The sequence below is a fragment of the Lutzomyia longipalpis genome, chromosome 2 (assembly GCF_024334085.1).
Source record: "Lutzomyia longipalpis isolate SR_M1_2022 chromosome 2, ASM2433408v1".
In the NCBI taxonomy this organism is placed as follows: Eukaryota; Metazoa; Arthropoda; class Insecta; order Diptera; family Psychodidae; genus Lutzomyia; species Lutzomyia longipalpis.
Window position 1 is genome coordinate 11,802,811 of NC_074708.1, and position 17,853 is coordinate 11,820,663.

Here is a 17,853-nt window from a genome sequence, read left to right on the forward strand (position 1 = left end):
GGTTGTGTAAAAATTTCAGCTCAATCCGTCCACCACAAGAAAAGTTATTAAGGAAAATGTAGAAGAAGGGAATTCAAAAATTGGTGTAACGGCCATGCTGCGGAAAATTTCTCAGAATGAAGTTAGTCACATCATAAATCATATGGTTGAAGGGGGTTGAAGGGTTGTGTTTACTTTCTCACTTTACCTTCTCAGTGTCAGAATTATCGCGAATAAGTAACATAAACAACATAAAACATAATTAGAAGCATATAAATGTGCAAAACAATAAAGAATATTCGAGAAATATTGCCATTTATCACGGTGCGGGAAGTGAGGGGAATGTGGGGAAGTAGTGAAAAAAAAATAGCAGTTGCGGTCAACTTCGTGGCAAATTTCTCACGAAGAAAGTGTGAAAAAGGAGTGAAAAATGTTTTTCCCTAATATCTTCTTCTGCGTGTTTCCGGGTGGCGAATTTGTGATGCAAGGGGCAAGAGGACTATATAAGGAATCTATAGGCACTAACCCGACAACTCCAGGTTGTATAATTTGGGAGAAAATCGACTTCCTTCTTGGGTCGTTCAACGACCCCACCTTGGCGCTCTAAGGAAGCTCCAAGGTCTTGGCGGCCAGCAGGTTAAGCTATAAAAGGGAGGCGTATATTAGTAGGGGGGTAGGGGGGGGTGAATAATACGGTACCCCGAAAACGTTTTAAAATAAAAAAAAATCCCGTTATCTGACCCTTCAACAGGTAGAAAATGGGAAAAAATCAATTTTTCTGTGGGGGCGCTATAAAGGGAGGTTGGGGCGGAATCCCATATAGGGCTTGCAACTCGTATTGACCCCCTCTACCCCCATACCAAATTTCATCGAGATCGGCCCAGCCGTTTCGGAGAAGTTCATGTGCCACAGACAGACAGACAGACAAACAAACATTTCAGCTTTATATATTAAGATGAGTTTGCTCGTGAAGATCTTTAACACATTCCGAACGAACCATTGTACGCAACGCATCAAGACGTTTACTGGCTGTTCTTAATATTTTTATACGCTGTAATTAATTGTCGTGGAATTCTATTTGGACAACTTACCCGGCTGGCACAATAATGAGCAATTTTTGTATCAATTTTTGCAAATATTAGAGGAAAAAATGAAAGAGGTCAGAAAATCATTCGACACAATGTAGAAAAAATCCCTAATTAGTCCGAGAAAATTTCTCAAAATTTCTCAGAACACGTTACAATCAATTTCGGTTATTTAGCAATGTTCCAAGGATGTCTATTCAATTGTTTATTAAACATCGTTTTTCTCCTTTTTTTCTCTAAATGTATTGAAGAAAAAAAAATATTTTTTTTGTAACAATGGGCCTAATTCAGCGACCAAGAAACCCTTGAAATCTTTAAATTTTGTACTGAAATTTCAAGATTTCAAGCGAATTTCAAGGGTTTCTTGGTCGCTGAATTAGGCCCAATAGGTGCAATTTTTAAAGTTTTCTTAAGATTCTTTAAGTTTGCTTGAGATTTGGTATTAAGAAAAATTTTAAAAATCCTATTTTTTTCCTAAAAAATCTTAAGTTTTCTTAAGCGGAACTTAAGATTTTTAAGTAAATCGAACAAAATGCATATCTTTAATGATTTTTACGAATTTCAATGCCTCAATTCGATTATAAGTTTTTCTTTAAGGATTCTTAAGAAAACTTTAAAAATTTTAAGAAAACTTTAAAAATTTTAAGAAAACTTAAGTCTGACTAGTGAATTTCACTCAATGTCTTGATAACGATGAAAGAAAGCGAGTAAACTATGGTCCAGTCGGGTAAACTTTATATTACACATCGCGTAAAAAATAGTTTACGAGTATTTTACCACAATTTAATTTGTTAAGAGATTATAAATCATTTATTATTTTATTTAAAACAAACAAAAAGTATTCCTTAATTTTTACTGAAAAAAATTCTGCAGCGTCCTTAAAATTTTAGAATGAATAGAAAACTGAAGAAAAAAATAAAAATTCCATAAAATAAAAGATTTTTAATTAAAAGGAATTAATTTTTATTCCAAAAAGTACATTAAATTTCGAATATTGAAGCTTTTGATTTTCCCTCATCTTTCACCCCGAAGATCTTGATTTCCTTCTGCAGTGGTTCCTCCGGATTGAGACTCTTCTTGACTTTCTCATTGATGACTTTGAGACCATTCTCCGCATGAACTCTGCACTGATCGTCCTTCTCTGTTTCCCGGATGTGCTTGAGGAGTCGATAAGTTGGGAGGAGGAATTCCTGGGAGTCTACTAGATTCTCAATTCCCTGCAGGAGTTGGGTGAGGATGAGAATGGCTGCTCTTCGGCAAGGGGCGTAGGTGTCTGTTTGGAGGATCCCTGTGATTGTTGTGATCATTTCGTGGAAGAAATGATGCACCTGGTAGGTGAGAATGCGACAAATGCCACCGAGATTGTACAAAGCTGACGTCCGGAAGTCCTCATGGGGATTCCTGGCACCTCTCAGGAAGCAATTTATGAGGATTTCTTTGAATTTAACGGCAACTGGGCCGAGACCTTCTGTGATCTTCACGATGGCTTCACCAACTTTGAGACGGAAATCAATCTCCTTCTCTGCATTCTCATACTCGTGGATGAGTGTGTCCACAGCTCCCTCATCCAGGTGCATTGTTAGGAGTACAAGAAGCCGAATGCATGTGAGGAAGGAGTAGGAATCCTCATCAGTGAGATACTGCAGGGCAATGTGAAAGGTTGAGTGGAGATTGGCTAGAGTTTCAACGTCTTTCATCTCAATCAATTTAATCATTTCCGTCATCCCATAAACCCGGATATGGGGCATGTTTTCATCACACAAAAGTCGAACTTCCTGAAATTTAGACTTCACCGCAAAACTCCGGGATTCCTCATTAATTTCCCTGCTGAAGAGATCAATATACTGCCCAAGATCCCCAGAAGTTCTCTTCCGAATCACATTCAGTAGGGCCCAAAGCTCCTTCCGGAAGCTTTCAGCTTGAGCAGAAACAACAAATTCCCGGAAGATTGACATTAAAATAACCACAGCTTCTGTATCAATCTCCTCATTTGTCTCCTTGTCGGCTTCCCTCCGGAGAGCTTCCAGGATAAAAGGAACAATATCCTGTGGATTCTCTCGGAGGAGAAAATGAATCTCCTGGAAGCTAATCAGCTCACTAAGGGCAAGAATTAGGATTGTTTTCCTCTTGAATGTCTCTTCAATAATTTGCTGTGCATCCTCAGCCTCTACAAGTTCCAATTTCAGCTTCTTCTGCTTCTCCTGCACAACTTCCCCGAAGAGTTTGAGGATTTTCTTGAATATCCCGTACGTGAGGAGATTATGATTGGATTTCTTGAGGATTCTCACTAAATTCCCAGCTGAATCAAATTTTGTGTCCTCCTCAGGACCCATTTGGACAGAAAATTCATCTTTTCTCCCCTCCCTGACCACTATCCTGCGGTGCAGCCTCAAGAGATTGGGATGATTCTCATCAAATAAGAAAATCTCCGTGAGTTTTTCCAATTCTTCCTCATTTCTATTGCTCAGACACTTTACAAAGAGATCCTGGAGAATTTCTTGAGCTTCACAGGCTTTTGGGAATTTCCCAGAGAGGTCAAAAAGCACCGGGAGGATCCCAAGGAGGATTTTACTTTTAGCTCCACTCACAGAGCCCCTGAAAGCACGCGAATTGAGCCTCAAAATACTCATGAGGGCTTTATTGTCCAGCAGAATGACTCCTGTGAGGGTTTCTTCGGGTTCCGCTAGCTTCCGGAAAGCTCCCACAAAGACATTCTCAACTTTCACCCTCAAACCATTCACTTTGACCCCATGGAGAGCATTGAGGGATGCTATAGAAGCTTCAACGAGGTGATCTTCGCCCCTTTCCAGACCTTCCCTTGCAGTGGAGGCAATTTCATCGACAATACTCAAATAGAATGCAGATCCATGCCCCGGGGAAGCGATAATCCTTGCCAGGGTTTCACATTTCTTCCACTGAGGTGTGTTTGCATCACCTGAGAGGACTAAATTGACAGCCAATGAGCGAAAACCACCCGGAAGACGAAGCTGTCGCATGAGTTCTCCGTGTAAGATGAGAGAAATGTCTTTTGGAAGCTGCGGGAAGGATTTCATCAAAAGCAGGTATTTTATCAATTTCTCCTGCTTCAGGACGCCTTCCGGGGATGTGAGTAAGTTTATTTCTGGGATATTCGCACCGGGAATGGCTTTGAGGTATACAAGGGCAGCAATTTGATGGAGATAGACAACATCTAGGCTCTGATCTGTTGCAAAATCTTCAAGTCTGAGCACTTCCTCAATCACCGAGGAGCATTCTTTGATAAAATTTATTGGAGATTGGGTGCAAACTTGAGGTGTTACGGGGGCATTTCCTTTTTGGTTCTGAAGTAAATTGCGAGGACTTACGGCTTCCGGAAGGCTCTCAGCTAGCCCATTGAGAACAATCTCCACCAAAGCGAGGTAAATCCAATCATTCTGCTCCTTGGAGAACATCAATCTTTCCTTTCTGTACGACTCTTTTATGTTTTTGAGCACATCGCATAGATAGAGGGACAATTTTTGCTTTTTCGTAACATTTTCTGCAAAATTCTTATCGAGGAATTTTTCAAGGAGATTCACTTTTTCCTCAATGAGATTTTCTCCTTGTGGTTTGTCTGGAAATTAAAATTTATTAATTAGAAAAGTTCTTGGGGATCCTTGGAAGGATTCTACGTACCAGTTTTGAGGGATAATGCGGAATATTCACCCAAAATTTGCAAATAATTCAGAGACATTTTTCACTGCTGGAGTATAAACAAATAACACGTGATTTTGACGTTTGCCAAACATTCCAAAACTTCCAATATTGCTGAAAATACGCTGGAAAGTTGCTGACTTCCAGAATCTTTCCAGGAACTTGATGAAAAATAACAAATTCATGAAATAAGTATTTGAGGAGGAAAATGATAAATTCTAGTCAAAAATACTAAAATATCGCAATTTTAGGTTATAAATAAAACATTTTTTGAAAGCCGAACTTAAAAAATTTTATTTAGAAATGAGATACACCACCACGAAGGGCCAACACCAAATGCAGGACAGATCCTCCCTGAACTTTATAGTCTGCAGCTGTTTTGTCATCATTCCTATTTGAGGAGAAAATTGAATAAACAAATAAATCGATCCTCTTATGCCCAAAATGCTTCCAATAGGAATTTTTCCAGGAATCCTGGAAAGAAGTTCTTACATTTGCTTTCCGGAAAAGATCAATCTCTGCTGCTGTGGAGGGATTCCTTCCTTCTCTTCCACGCGTTCCTTAATCCTGTCCACCTTATCCGTGGGCTCTATGTCAATTTCAATCTCCTTCCCTGTGAGTGTCTACAAAAAAAAACGGGTCAGGACGAAAAAGTTGGAATGACTAAGAGCCCAGAATTTTTATTTTCCATGAAAATCAACTCACCTTAACCTTAATCAACATCTTCGGGCTTTAATTATATCACCAAAAATCCTTAATAGTGAGTTTTTATACAAATTTCACGCGGAAAATCACGAGAAAACAAACTCCGGCGTGACTTTTGCACTTTTTCCTGACACTTCTGCACCCTTCCAGTGTCTTCCAGTCTTGTCTTCCTTCCAATAAAACTTCCCGTCATTGCAGTTCCCAAAAATTTATTTGAAGCCTCAACCGCCACCGTCGTGTATAAAAAACGTGTAAAAAATACTGCGTGAAATAAATTACATTGACTTAAAAATTAACCCTTCCCCGCCCAATCCCGTGAGGATCCATTGAAAATTATTTCCCTCCAATTCATCCTTTAGCTGCCGGAAATTCTTCATCTCGTGTATATTCCAGCTGGGCAGGAGAATCATTGCAAATCCTCCGCCACCAGCACCGGAGAGTTTTGCGTGAAATCCATACTTTTCAGCAATCATGAAGATCTTCTCGAGAGCCGGATGGGATACACCGAGAGTCCTCAGGAGATTGTTGTTCATTGAGACGAGATTCTGCAAAAAGCAGAAGGTACATTTTCTTCACCAAAGTTCCCTAGAAGATCTCAAGAAATTCAAACATGTCGATTCTGCCAAAAAAAGAATATTTTCTTCTCTTTAAATTTTTAAGGATTTTTTCAGTAGGTACTCTGTCAAAAAGAATTTTAAGATTTCTTTACAGATGTAAAAAATTAGTAAACTTTCAGTCTTCTTAGCTGAAAAACAGCTTGTTTACGTTTTATCTTTTGTAAATTCTCTTGAAAACCTTTTAAAATGCTTTGCTTACGTTCATTATTACTTAATTAATGAAAATCGAGGACAAAAACAGCAAAATAATCCTAAAAAATGAGTTTGTTTACGCGACATGACGGCTGAAAGCGCTAAAACGGCAAAAACGCGAAACTACTGCTTTTGACGACCATTTCTTAGCAACTTGAAGCTTGTACACTTTTTGAATAAACTTTTCTTCCCGGAACGGTTAAATGTGTTCCCGGAAAGTGCCATAAGTGCCTGGAAGTTGTGCAGGATGACTGCCCATTGCATCAGGAAGTTTCTAAGGGATCTTAGGAACTTCCTTTTCATCACCCGGCTGATCCTTGTGTCATCTTTGGGCCAAAATCTTAGTCTATAAAAATGCTTCAGGATATTGCAAAGGGAACTTCATAAATGGACCGATTTTGACCCCTAAATGAAATCAAGGATCAGCCGGGTGTTGAAAAAGAGGTTCCTAAGATTCGTTAAAAACTTCCTGATGTAATGAACCGTCTTCCTGAACAACCTCCAGCCACTTATAGCACTTTCCGGGAAGCACATCAAACCGTTCTGGGAAGAAAAATTTATTCAAAATGTGTACAAACTTCCAGTTGCTCCATTTCTTGATCTTTTGCTGAAAAACGCGTTTTCTGATACAAAAGAATTTAAAGATTTTGACAAAGAAAAGAAAATAATTCCTACAGAATCGATCCCTAACCTCGAGTTTGTTGAAATTCTCCGTATCTGAGATGTGCGTAATGTGCTCCAGGATGTCAACAGCATCCTCCACTAAGTACTTCATTGCTTCTAATACACTGTCCACAAGTTTTGGGTGTCTAGCCCGTAAATCAGCCACATTCCCCACGAGTTTTGCTGTACTGCGTGAAACGCCCGAATCAACAAGGAGAATGGGTAGAGAGCAAGTGAGTTTGATATCCACTGGAGGGTGTCCTCTGTAGAACTTCATAACATTCCCAAATGTACAAATTGTATTATCCAACCCCGAAGGATTTCCGTGCATTATTTTCTCCGAATAGAATGCCCATGTTGATATTTTCTCCTTAACATCATGTTGACCGGTTTCACTCAAATTAGTAAAATCCTCCAGAAAAGTTTCCTTCTTCACCAGCCTACAATGTTACAAGAAAACAATCAAACCTTCACCAAAAAGAAACTCCCTATTCCAATTACAACCTAGCCAAAAGGTAGAAAGCAGCAGCTATGCAGACGCCAAAACTCGCCGAACTACCCATTCCTGCTCCAACACTCATTTCAGTTTTCAGATCAATTTTTATTCCTTTCCGGAGACTCTGAACTTGTTCATCAATAAAAATTCCCATTAAGAGATAAATTGAAGCTGAGAGTGAATTCAATTTAACACTGTTGAGAGAACCTTCGTCATCTTTCACATTTTCCTGTACAAAATGCCTCACTTCATCGAGAAAGACATCATGATTTAGCTTTTCCGGAAGTTTGAGGGTACCGTAGTTATCCCAACAAGTCGCTAAGAATTTATTGATTACCTCCACAGAGATGGAAATGGAATCAAGACCAATCTTGGGGAAACATATAACCATTAAATTGTTGTCAGTTTCCTGAAATATTAAGAAAAAAAAGTTCTAAGTTCGGCTAAAATACGAACTGACACCAAAATCTAACACCTGGAATGTTTGTCATGCAAAACCTTTGCTCCAGATGCATAAGATTCAATGAACTTTGGTTTTTCATACAGAGTACTTGTGAGCAGATTATAATAAAAAGAAATATGGAAAATTAAAAAGCATTCCGTATGGAAAAAAACATTTTTCTTGATAAGCCGTAAAGATTTTCATTAGCAAAAAATTGTTATGCAGGCAGATAAAAAAAGGAATGGGCAACTTTAAATAGCTAGAAAATGTTAGAGCAAGAAAATACGACAAGCCAAACCATTAATTTTGTACATGAAAACAGCTTTTTATGCTGATAAAGTCATAAAGTTAGGTCCGGTTGTCAGGTGTAGAAATATATTTTTAAATAAAAGTGTAATAAAACTCTATTTTTACCTCCAAAGTAAGAGTATTCCTAACTTGAACAACTCCAGCCACGGCAGGTTTCCCATAGACAACTGAATGTTCCCCATGTAGGATCACTTTTCCCGGTGCAGAAACTTCAAACTTCACCATTTTTCCTTTCTTTAAGACAATAACTTTAAGGTGCTTCAGGTGGCAGATAAATAAAACTTTCGGAAACTCAGTTAAACTTTATATTTTTTTAAACACTACTTGGCGACGTCTTTCCACTGAGCTGGTGTATAGGTCTTCTGAGAGAAGGCATGAATTGTTTTCAGTTCCTCTGCGAGTGCGCTGTTAACCAGACGATGCCTCTGGAGATGAGCCTTCCCTTCAAATTGAGGCGAGACAACGATCACGCTAAACTTCCCGCCACATCCATCTGATTCATCTACCACCTCCTGTAAATGAGAGTTCTAGCTTAGAATCTCAAACTCAAACTCTACTCCGGAATTTCCAAAGCGTCTTATTTTTGTTAAACATTCAAATAGTCCGGAAGTAATTAGATGAAATAAAACACAATTTCATGAAAAAAAAAACTTTTATTTACAATAGGAAAAGTTGTCGTACATTGAAGTATAAGAAAAATGCAATAAAGTGAAGGCCACTAAAGGCAGAAATCAAATATGGGAACAAGTACGGAAGATTCTCCGGTGGTGTGATGAGCTCTTGTCCAATAAGAAGCGCTACTTGTCCAGTTAGAGACAAATAAAATGCCCAAATTTTCAAATTATCCTGCCATCGAACTGTTTTGGAAACTACAAAGCAGCCCAGAAGCAAGAAGTCCATGCTGTCCTTTCTTCCTTTTGACGCCATTAAGTGATACAGGCGAATACTTAGCAAAAAGATTCCCTGAAGTGCCAAAAAGGCTGTAAAGAGGCCATCTTTCTGCAACAATGGCACCATGCTGAATGTTGCAATCTCCAGAAGCCATAGGCAAGTGATTGGGTCAAAGGGGAAGTACAGGAGAATGGGAATTGCAGCAAGAAGGATGGATTTCTCGTGAACTTGAAAGGAAAAGAGGAAAAATCCAAGGGAAGTGTTGATTAGGGATAAAAGGAAGTTTTCCTTTGTTGGCCTGAAGAAGAGGTTGATGCCACTCGGAAAGACTGAAATTAGTGTTGTACTGAGGCAGTAGAGCGCCATCTTTTCCTTCGGAATGGCATCCCTGAAAATTATTATTAACAGTTAAAGCTATCTATCCTTCCAGCAAAGAAAACTCGAAGGATACCAGACTTTGTATAATTTTTTTACGATTAAAGACGTTGCGGGAAAAGATTTTTTTAGAGAATTGATTCCATTTCTTTAAATCAGTATACCGTACTGAATGTGCGGAAAATATCCACAGATATGTCCTTCATACATTTTTTATTGGGAGGACTCCAAAATTTTGACAGACTCATGACATTTCAATGAACAGACGCTTCTCAAGTGAATTGATTTTTCTTTAATTAAATAATTTACTTTCAAAGTCAATTTGAATGAGTTGCTGTAGTAAGTTTTAAAATAAATAAAATGTATAATGGTGAACAATGAATTCAGGATTATTTTATCCATCACTTTTCGCAATTGTTTGGACGCCATCTTGGATGATCAACCGCCACACCTACGCCCAAAAATCCGGTCATTTCTCAACGGATATACGAAGCATCAACTATGAATAAGAACTAACTAATATTCCAATTTTATACTTAAAATGTAAAATCTTTCCAATGACGCTCAATGTTAGATTCAAATAAAAAAGACGCCATTTTTTTTTAAGGTAAATAATTCAATATTTTACGAGCAATAAACAATTAATTTCTGGTTAACCTGCAGGCCGCCAAGACCTTGGAGCTTCCTTAGAGCGCCAAGGTGGGGTCGTTGAACGACCCCAAGAAGGAAGTCGATTTTCTCATAAACTATAAAACCGGGAACTGTCGGGTCACTACCTTTAGACTCCTTATATAGTCCTCTTGCCCCTTGCATCACAAATTCGCCACCCGGAAACACGCAGAAGAAGATATTAGGGAAAAACATTTTTCACTCATTTTTCACACTTTCTTCGTGAGAAATTTGCCACGAAGTTGACTGCAACTGCTATTTTTTTTCACTACTTCCCCACATTCCCCTCACTTCCCGCACCGTGATAAATGGCAATATTTCTAGAAAATTCTTTATTCTTTTCAACACTTATGTGCTTCTGACTATGTTTTATGCGATTTATGCTACTTATTCGCGATAATTTTGACACTGAGAAGGTAGGGTGAGAAATAAAAACAACCCCACTAGCACACGGTTCATGACGTGACTAACTTCATTCTAAGAAATTTTCCGCAGCATGGCCGTTACACCAATTTTTGAATTCCCTTCTTCTACATTTTCCTTAATAACTTTTCTTGTAGTGGTCGGATTAAGCTGAAATTTTTACACAACCTCCTCAGATAACCAAGGAACTTATTTCCAGAAGATGGGAACGCTAACTTTTATAATTTATTAAGTTATATTACGAAATATAGGGCTGGGGTCGTTCAACGACCCCGCTTGGCGGCCTAGAGGTTAATGCCTTCGGTTTAAATGCCCAAAATTTTCGTCTCCATTAAAAATTTTATTATACAATTTCGCTTAGCGAGTAATTATTGTTATTTTTTGGATAATTAAGTCTGGTATGCTTCATTTGAATGAAAGTATTGTCCTTGACTTACTTGAACTTGAAAATGGTGTTAAAAGTGCACCAAAAATTGGCCACTTTGTCCTCAAAGAGTCCCCGATTGATGGGAAAAACTCTCACAAGAACTTGCTTCATGTCATCCACATCTCTGAGCCAGGGAAGCCAGAGAAGGGCAAATGTTACAATCACAATCACTCCAATGCGTAAGAGCCTCCCTAGGGCGTCACTGATGGAGAGCTTATTCCTCCCACCGGGTAGGCATTTGGCCAGGAGATAGAAGAAGAATGGGAGGGCATGATAGAGGGACATTTGTTTGTAATTCAGCGCCAGGGTGAAGAGGAAGGATGCGAGGAAGAGGCGATCGTGGAGGAGACAAACTGTCGCCCAGATTGTGAGGCCGAGAGAGATATTGTTGTACTGGAAGTGCCCATTGTCAATGAGAATTTGGCCTGGAAAGCTCATGGCTAGGATGAGATGGAGAACTTTCCAGCTTGCCGGCACTATGTCAATGTGGGTTCGCTTCCAAACAGCCGAACAACCCCAGTAGACAGCTGGGAGGTAGATTAGGATGTCTGCTAGGAGGACGGTGAGCCTCATAAAGAGCTTGTGAGCTGCACTGGAGATTCCGCGTGATGTGTGCAGCGCCACAAAGCCCGGATCCACCAGCTGGGCTACTTTTCCACACATCCAGCTGTGATAGGCTGTCAGGGGTGGATAGTCCAGACCCCAGTACAGCAGGTCATTGTCCGTGGTGTTCCTGTACCAATCTCTCGTGGGAAGATTCACCGTGATCTCCTGCCAGTGACGTTGTGCTTCAAAATCACCAAACATGGGAGGCTTATCGGCCCCCGAGTACGCGTGCAGGGACACAGTAGCCCTCAGGAAAGCCCCCAAACCCACTATACACACCACAATAGCCCATTTACGATTCATCTTTGACCGGAATGTTCTTCAACCGCGCGAGCAACGTCATCAAAATCTTCCACTTACCACGTGAGTTGCGTCTAATTTCTCAATTAATTTTTGCTTTAGATAGTCTTCTGTGTACGTTGTCATAGTGCACCCCAAAACCGACACTTAATTTTGTGGAAAAATTATGTGAAAATGCAAAATGAAAAAACTTACAGCTCTATTTTCATGCGAAGACTTTCTTCGTAACCTTCACAAAACTTCCAGTTTAGTGTCAATAAATTACTCACCAAGGTGTTTTATTACTTTTCTTACGCTTTGCTGGGAAATAAATTACCTCAGTGCTTGTGTAATTTAATACGTTCCAGTGTAATTTAATAGTTTTCCAGTGTAATTTAACATTTTCCAATGATAAAATGGAAGGAATGGAAAGGAAAAATGGGCGCCAAAGTGCCAAAACGTAAACAAAAACATCAACTTTGACAAATATTTCACAAATTTTCTCAATTATAGTGCGAAAATTGTGGGAAAATGAGTGTAAAGCAGGAAACTGCCAGATCAGGAACATCGAGAGGTGATACTTTTGGGGGATGTCATCGCAGAAAACGCTGGAATCGCATTGAATCTTCATCTTCGGAGGATGAAGTCATTGAATCTTCGCAGGATAGTCCGTTGGTGTCAGGAATTGCAAGGAAGATCCTTCTCAGCTACAATTCCCGACGATTTGGGACTCAAGCTGTTGGACAGAAGAAAACTCCCAGTGAGGACGCCCATAGTGATCTCGATGATGTTCCCGAGGATCCAATTGAGCTGCAACCAAGGGAATTTGGAAGTTGCCCACGGGGATCTAAGAGAATGCCCCCATTGGCGTGTATTGTCCAGACAGCTGGTTCAGGGAAGAAGCAGAGTGTGACAAAAAGACGACTGGAAATGGGAAGCAGAGAAAGACAAAGTAGCAGTCAAGGAAGCAATTCAAAGAGGAAGAAAGTTGAGAGTGATAGTGAAGAGCAGAGAAACTTGGTGGCTCTCATTGACAATGATAGTTCAGACTCTGCCCAGGATACGACGACAAAGGAATCCCATCCAGTGGCTTCAGCTTCAAAGAAATTCGTCAAAACACCCTCAACGACAATTGATTGGGATGAATCTCCGGTGGATTCTGAGGAAGATCTCACGATTGACTCAGTTCCGGAAGTGGAAGATCCCCGGACGCCAGTTGTCTTCACGAGGATCGTTGTGGACAAGGTTAGCGTGCACTTTGGGCTGTGTTTCAACTACTGCACCATCAATGAGGAGAGCAGCATTGTCCTCATTAGGCACCAAAAGGGTGTGACGATCAAAAAGGACCAAATTCTGGAAGTTGATCTTCCTGAAAACTCTTACAGAATTGACAATGATACCATCTACGTGGTGGACAAGCATAGAATTGTGAATCAATTGTAATAAAAAACGATTAAATACCAAAAAAGGATACAAAAGGAGCAAAACAGAAGGAGCAAGAGCAGCAGAAAGATATCAGGAATTAATTTATTCACCTAATTTGCAATAATAAATATTTTATATCAACTATTTTCCAAGAAAATGATTCAAATTATTAATATTTTTATAAAAAAATGAATTTTTAATAAAATAAAATTATAGAATTGCAAAAAATGTTTTTTTCTATTGCTTCAAAATGGTCTCTGGGCAACTCCCCCAGGAACCTCAACTGTCAGCACCTCGTTCATGGTTAACCCTTTGAGGATATTGCTGGTCAAAGTGGCGAATTTGATATTTTTTTAAATTGTCAGAATAAAATCTCTTAAGAATATCGTAATAATTTCTGCATCTGTGTGTAGGGAAGTTCCATTACTTCAAGATCGTCGAAAGAAAACTTGGAAAAAAAAATTTCTGCAAGAGAAAATGAAGGTCAAACTTTTGAGGTTAGAAACCTCGATCCTCAAAGACTTAACACTTGGAGGACTCGAATTTCTAACCTCAAACTTTGAGCTTAATTTTCTATTATAAAGAAAACGTTTTTCCGGATTTTCTTTTGACAAACTTGTTGTATTTGAATCCGCCTACACATAGATGTAGAAATTATCAAGATAAGGTGGATAGATTTTAATCTATGGCGGTTTAAAAAAGTCGAATTGGCAGTGATTACCAGTAAAGTCCTCCAAGTGTTAAGGGGGGTCTCTTGGGCAAATTGTTGGAATTGACAGGAAGCCAAATTATTGAAGAGTAAGGAAATCACGAAAGTCGAAAAATGTGACTTTTTTCTGATATTTTTGACGTTTTTACATTTTTTCTCAGGCCCATAATGGAAATTCAAAATTCTTGTATATCAAAATCTGCACTGGTATTTCCTCTTTCATTTGCTTTTTACCCCATCAAAATCCATCCAGTAGATCCTGAGAAAAACCTACCTTTGTGTTTTGAACAGGGGGTAGACAAAGCCCTTTTTTACCCGAACACAGCAAATAATGGCGGACGGTTTGCAGAGAAATTAAAGGAAGAAAATGACGTCACTTTATTTCCAAAAAGTGCATCAAAATTTTTAAAATCAGTTTTAGTGCATTAATCTTCGTGAGACACCCCTCAAAAGCTATCATTCGATAGAATATTAAATTATCTATCCAGTGGTGGTGGATTTTTTCAGATTGAAGCATTTTCCTGGGTGTCTCAGCGAGTGAGCAGTGAATTCCTATGGAAATAGAGTCTTTGTCTACCCCCTGGTTTTGAAGAAAATCTCAAGATGGCGGAAAGTGATTTTCTTACTCCTCAATAATATGTCTTAAAATGTGGCCAAGACCGGAAAACCAAGTTTAAGAAAAACCCAAAAAAAATCATTTAATTTCAACAGCTCTCACATCAAGAAACCCCCCTTAAGCTACGAAGCGATAGACGACTAAACTCACCCAATGAGCAGGTTAACATTCGCTAGAAAATGATCGTAAAACATTTTATGATTTTTTTTAAAAATATCTTTTATTAAAAATTGCATGAAATTCTATAAAATAGTTTACTTAATTCTAAAATTCAGTTTTTTTTATCATAAAAAGAGAGCTTTCTTAACAAATTCAGAAATCCTTAAGACTTTTTGCACATTTTTTTTTTTAAATTTATTTTTGCAAACGTTGGGATTCTTCTTGAGTGTGTGTGAGCCACATGTGTGCCACATTTTATGTTGCAAAAGAAGAGAATGTTGGGTGGTTTATGCTATTGTTATCTTCAATCAAACAGAAGTCATGCAATGGAGTGATGCTTTCCATTTGATAAGACAAGAAAGCATATTCTGGGAATGACGATCATCTTGGGGAGCTTGGCTTGTTATTTACATGGTTTGTCGATCATGGCATAAATCTATCGTCGGTGAAAGTTAAATGCTTCTTGATGAGTTGCTTCTGCTTCAGTTCGCGTTTCAGAAGGTATATGAGTGATCCCATTGTGATCACTGACAGGGAGATTGCGATCACGAGCCCCGTGTAGCCGCGACCTGACGGGATCTCCGCACCATGATCACTCGATGTGTGTTGCTCATCAATTAGGCGGGAAAATTTGGCTTCACTGAAGAAATCCGTGCGTGAAATGAGATTTTCCGCTTCGACCTCTCCCACCGAATCCGGATCATTTTCCTTCGTTATCAGCTCATTTTTGTGCACCATCTTGAAGTTCCGCTCTCGTCCACTCCTTGCGGACTCCTGATGCCATTCCGGGGACATCACAGTGGCTCCACCACGGCCAGGAACGGCAAAACTCGCACGGACTGTGAGAGTTTCCGGCTGATACGTGCACACGACGACAAATCGTCGTGTACTGTGCGTGAAGATCCCGAGATTTTCCTGCACTGTGATTAGGGTTTTAACTGTGTACTCATTCTGATTCACATGGCTGCCACAGGCTTCGTGATCAATGCGCATTGTGTAGGTGGCCCGTGGATCCTGGGCATCTCCTTTGATGCCACAATTGCTGCCCTCGGCGATGATGCGACCACCGAAGAAGGGACCTGTCTCCACCTCAATCTCCGATGCATTTGGTAGGCATTTTGTGGCATGAGCAGAAACTGAGAGAAAATTGAAGAATCACAGCTAAAAAATTAATCTTCTGTGCAAAAAGGATGTTATGCACAACATATGAGAAAAAAATTTCAAAAGGATTTTTAATGTCCGGAGCAGTTTCTTTTTTTTATTTCAAGCTTAAAATCATTTAGCTTTAATTTAATAAAGGAGTTTACTCCCTTTTGTATGGGAAAATCAGTATTTTTTTAGAACTACAATAGACATAGGCCTAATCTTAAAAAAAAGAAATAATTCAAGAAAACTTTGTATTTGCCATTGGAATCAGGCAATGATTTCCCTCATTTGCTTAAAAATGTAAGTAGTGACGTCATCATTGTGTTTTTTTCTTCGCATGAAGTTTAAGGCACCATATTGTAAAATTTCCAAGATAATTTCCATGTTTCTTTGATGATTTTTGACAAGTTTTTTTCATCTTTTGTATTAAAAGGAAGAAAACACAATAATGACGTCATTATTTATTTTTTTGGGCAAATAAGGGCAATTTTTTACAGAAAAAAAGTTTTTTTTTATGATTGCTTAATATCTATTGATTTACTACGAGGTTATGAATATCCTGATTATTTAATTGAAAGATGTGTTTTCTTATACAGAAGTGAATAAACATCTTTTATCGTTTCACAGATTTTGCTTCTTTAAAAATTCATTAAAAAAATTTGTGGCATATTGCTGCAGAAAAAAATAATGTTGTGAAAATATTTTCTCATTTTTTTTTGAATTTTCATTTTTTGATAAAGAACCAAATAAATTGTAATGAAAGGAGTTTATTCATTTCCGTATAAACAAATCTGTTGTTAGAGGAAACAAGTGGGATACGCCTAAAATTGTAAAAGGATAAAAAATGTAAGAAATCAAAAAAAAAAAATCTTCCTGTTTTTTTGTAGTTTTAGCTGTGTTTCTTTCAGACACAGCTTTTGTGTACCGAGCAAAATCGAAAGTCGTCAGATCGGGCTCAAACTTGGGATGAGCACGAATTAGGGTCCCCACATTACAAAAAACGTATGCGCCAAAAAAAATTTTTTCCGGCCGGCCGTCCGGCCGTCCGGAATCAATCGCTAAATTGCGAGAGAACGGTGATAGATAGAGACTTGCGGTAAACGGCAAAGTTTAAAAGTCGACTGGAAGACGTCAGATTATGACGTCAAATTTTACCCCCCACCCCTCCGTCCGCCATTTTGAATAACCTCAAAATTTTGTTTTCGCTATATCTCAGCCGCTATTATAGCTAGAGGGCTGAAATTTTGATATGTTGTAGAGGTCATCAAGAGCTTTCCAACGATACGGTCTTGAAGTCAGCTATAACATATCGAAAAATGAAAAAAATTTATGTCGCCATTTTCGAAAAATTCGAGTTCGAAATTTTCGAAAACTTTGTTTTTGACTTTAGCGCCTCTTACGATCATTTCTCGAAGTTGCAATGTTCTAGACATTTGTAGGGTTTCTCGAAACCTTTCATTTGCGCTTGAGTTGATCAAGATCGGACTTGTAGAACCCGAGATATGACATGCCAACTTTGGAAGGCTATATCTCGAGAACGGAGACATAGATTTTCTTCATTTTTGGCATGAAGCTAGATAATATGGTCAGCTACAACATATCAAAAAATGAAAAAAAATTATGTCGTCGTTTTCGAGATATTCATCGAAAATTTTGTTTTTGATTTTTAGCTCCCTAGCGGTCACTTTTGAAACTTCGGATGTTCTAAAGAGTTGTAGGGTTTGTTGAGATCTTTCATTTGACCCCGGGATGATCAAAATCGGTCAAGCCGTTTTCGAGTTATGGTCGATTTTCGATGAAAAATTGTGGCGGCCATATTGACTAAACGGCTGTTTTTTTGTCTTTAGTTTTTTAAGATTGACTTAAAAATTAAGGGAATTATTAGAGCTTTCATTTAACACCCCACATAAAAAAAACTTTAAACCAAAGATTAACCAGGCTTAAACCAGTTTTAAATTTTTATGTTTA

At 38.7% G+C, this 17,853-nt stretch overlaps 5 protein-coding genes across 5 annotated transcripts in view; all 5 read right to left on the minus strand.

Moving 5' to 3' along the window:
* Positions 1-2,003: 2,003 nt before the first annotated feature.
* On the minus strand, positions 2,004-4,829 carry LOC129790670 (transport and Golgi organization protein 6). The gene is made up of 2 exons (XM_055828302.1): positions 4,719-4,829; positions 2,004-4,656 (listed from the first exon to the last, which is right to left on the minus strand). Exons 1-2 carry the CDS (start codon positions 4,774-4,776, stop codon positions 2,045-2,047), a joined length of 2,670 nt encoding a protein of 889 aa, XP_055684277.1. The 5' UTR covers positions 4,777-4,829; the 3' UTR covers positions 2,004-2,044.
* Positions 4,830-5,002: 173 nt separating this feature from the next.
* LOC129790754 (NEDD8) lies at positions 5,003-5,592 on the minus strand. The gene is made up of 3 exons (XM_055828448.1): positions 5,442-5,592; positions 5,229-5,359; positions 5,003-5,127 (listed from the first exon to the last, which is right to left on the minus strand). The coding sequence occupies exons 1-3, from the start codon at positions 5,457-5,459 to the stop codon at positions 5,034-5,036; spliced, it is 243 nt and encodes an 80-aa protein (XP_055684423.1). The 5' UTR covers positions 5,460-5,592; the 3' UTR covers positions 5,003-5,033.
* Positions 5,593-5,633: 41 nt separating this feature from the next.
* Positions 5,634-12,130, minus strand: LOC129790714 (uncharacterized). Its single transcript, XM_055828387.1, has 5 exons — positions 12,047-12,130; positions 8,266-8,672; positions 7,418-7,818; positions 6,942-7,353; positions 5,634-5,986 (listed from the first exon to the last, which is right to left on the minus strand). The coding sequence occupies exons 2-5, from the start codon at positions 8,383-8,385 to the stop codon at positions 5,717-5,719; spliced, it is 1,203 nt and encodes a 400-aa protein (XP_055684362.1). The 5' UTR covers positions 8,386-8,672; positions 12,047-12,130; the 3' UTR covers positions 5,634-5,716.
* On the minus strand, positions 8,794-12,109 carry LOC129790696 (probable dolichyl pyrophosphate Man9GlcNAc2 alpha-1,3-glucosyltransferase). The gene is made up of 2 exons (XM_055828363.1): positions 10,956-12,109; positions 8,794-9,439 (listed from the first exon to the last, which is right to left on the minus strand). The coding sequence occupies exons 1-2, from the start codon at positions 11,852-11,854 to the stop codon at positions 8,818-8,820; spliced, it is 1,521 nt and encodes a 506-aa protein (XP_055684338.1). The 5' UTR covers positions 11,855-12,109; the 3' UTR covers positions 8,794-8,817.
* Positions 12,131-14,781: 2,651 nt separating the features above from the next.
* The window catches only part of LOC129790715 (uncharacterized), a 31,812-nt gene continuing 28,740 nt past the window's right edge, over positions 14,782-17,853 (minus strand). The window contains exon 3 of the mRNA XM_055828388.1: positions 14,782-15,875. Coding sequence (XP_055684363.1) covers positions 15,163-15,875 — 713 coding nt within the window. The 3' untranslated portion in view covers positions 14,782-15,162. The remainder of the gene's footprint in view (positions 15,876-17,853) is intronic.

What these genes read in the sequence shown, in the direction of transcription:
- LOC129790670 (XM_055828302.1), bottom strand. Translation starts at nt 4,776, where the DNA reads ATGTCTCTGAATTATTTGCAAATTTTGGGTGAATATTCCGCATTATCC. An exon ending in CGCATTATCCCTCAAAACTG is followed by an intron (nt 4,657 to 4,718) that starts GTACGTAGAATC and finishes TTTAATTTCCAG; the next exon opens with ACAAACCACAAGGAGAAAAT.
- LOC129790754 (XM_055828448.1), bottom strand. An exon ending in ATCTTTTCCGGAAAGCAAAT is followed by an intron (nt 5,128 to 5,228) that starts GTAAGAACTTCT and finishes CTCCTCAAATAG; the next exon opens with GAATGATGACAAAACAGCTG.
- LOC129790714 (XM_055828387.1), bottom strand. Translation starts at nt 8,385, where the DNA reads ATGGTGAAGTTTGAAGTTTCTGCACCGGGAAAAGTGATCCTACATGGG. An exon ending in GGAATACTCTTACTTTGGAG is followed by an intron (nt 7,819 to 8,265) that starts GTAAAAATAGAG and finishes TTAATATTTCAG; the next exon opens with GAAACTGACAACAATTTAAT. An exon ending in AGAATTTCAACAAACTCGAG is followed by an intron (nt 5,987 to 6,941) that starts GTTAGGGATCGA and finishes TGCTTTTTGCAG; the next exon opens with AATCTCGTCTCAATGAACAA.
- LOC129790696 (XM_055828363.1), bottom strand. Translation starts at nt 11,854, where the DNA reads ATGAATCGTAAATGGGCTATTGTGGTGTGTATAGTGGGTTTGGGGGCT. An exon ending in AACACCATTTTCAAGTTCAA is followed by an intron (nt 9,440 to 10,955) that starts GTAAGTCAAGGA and finishes AATAATTTTCAG; the next exon opens with GGATGCCATTCCGAAGGAAA.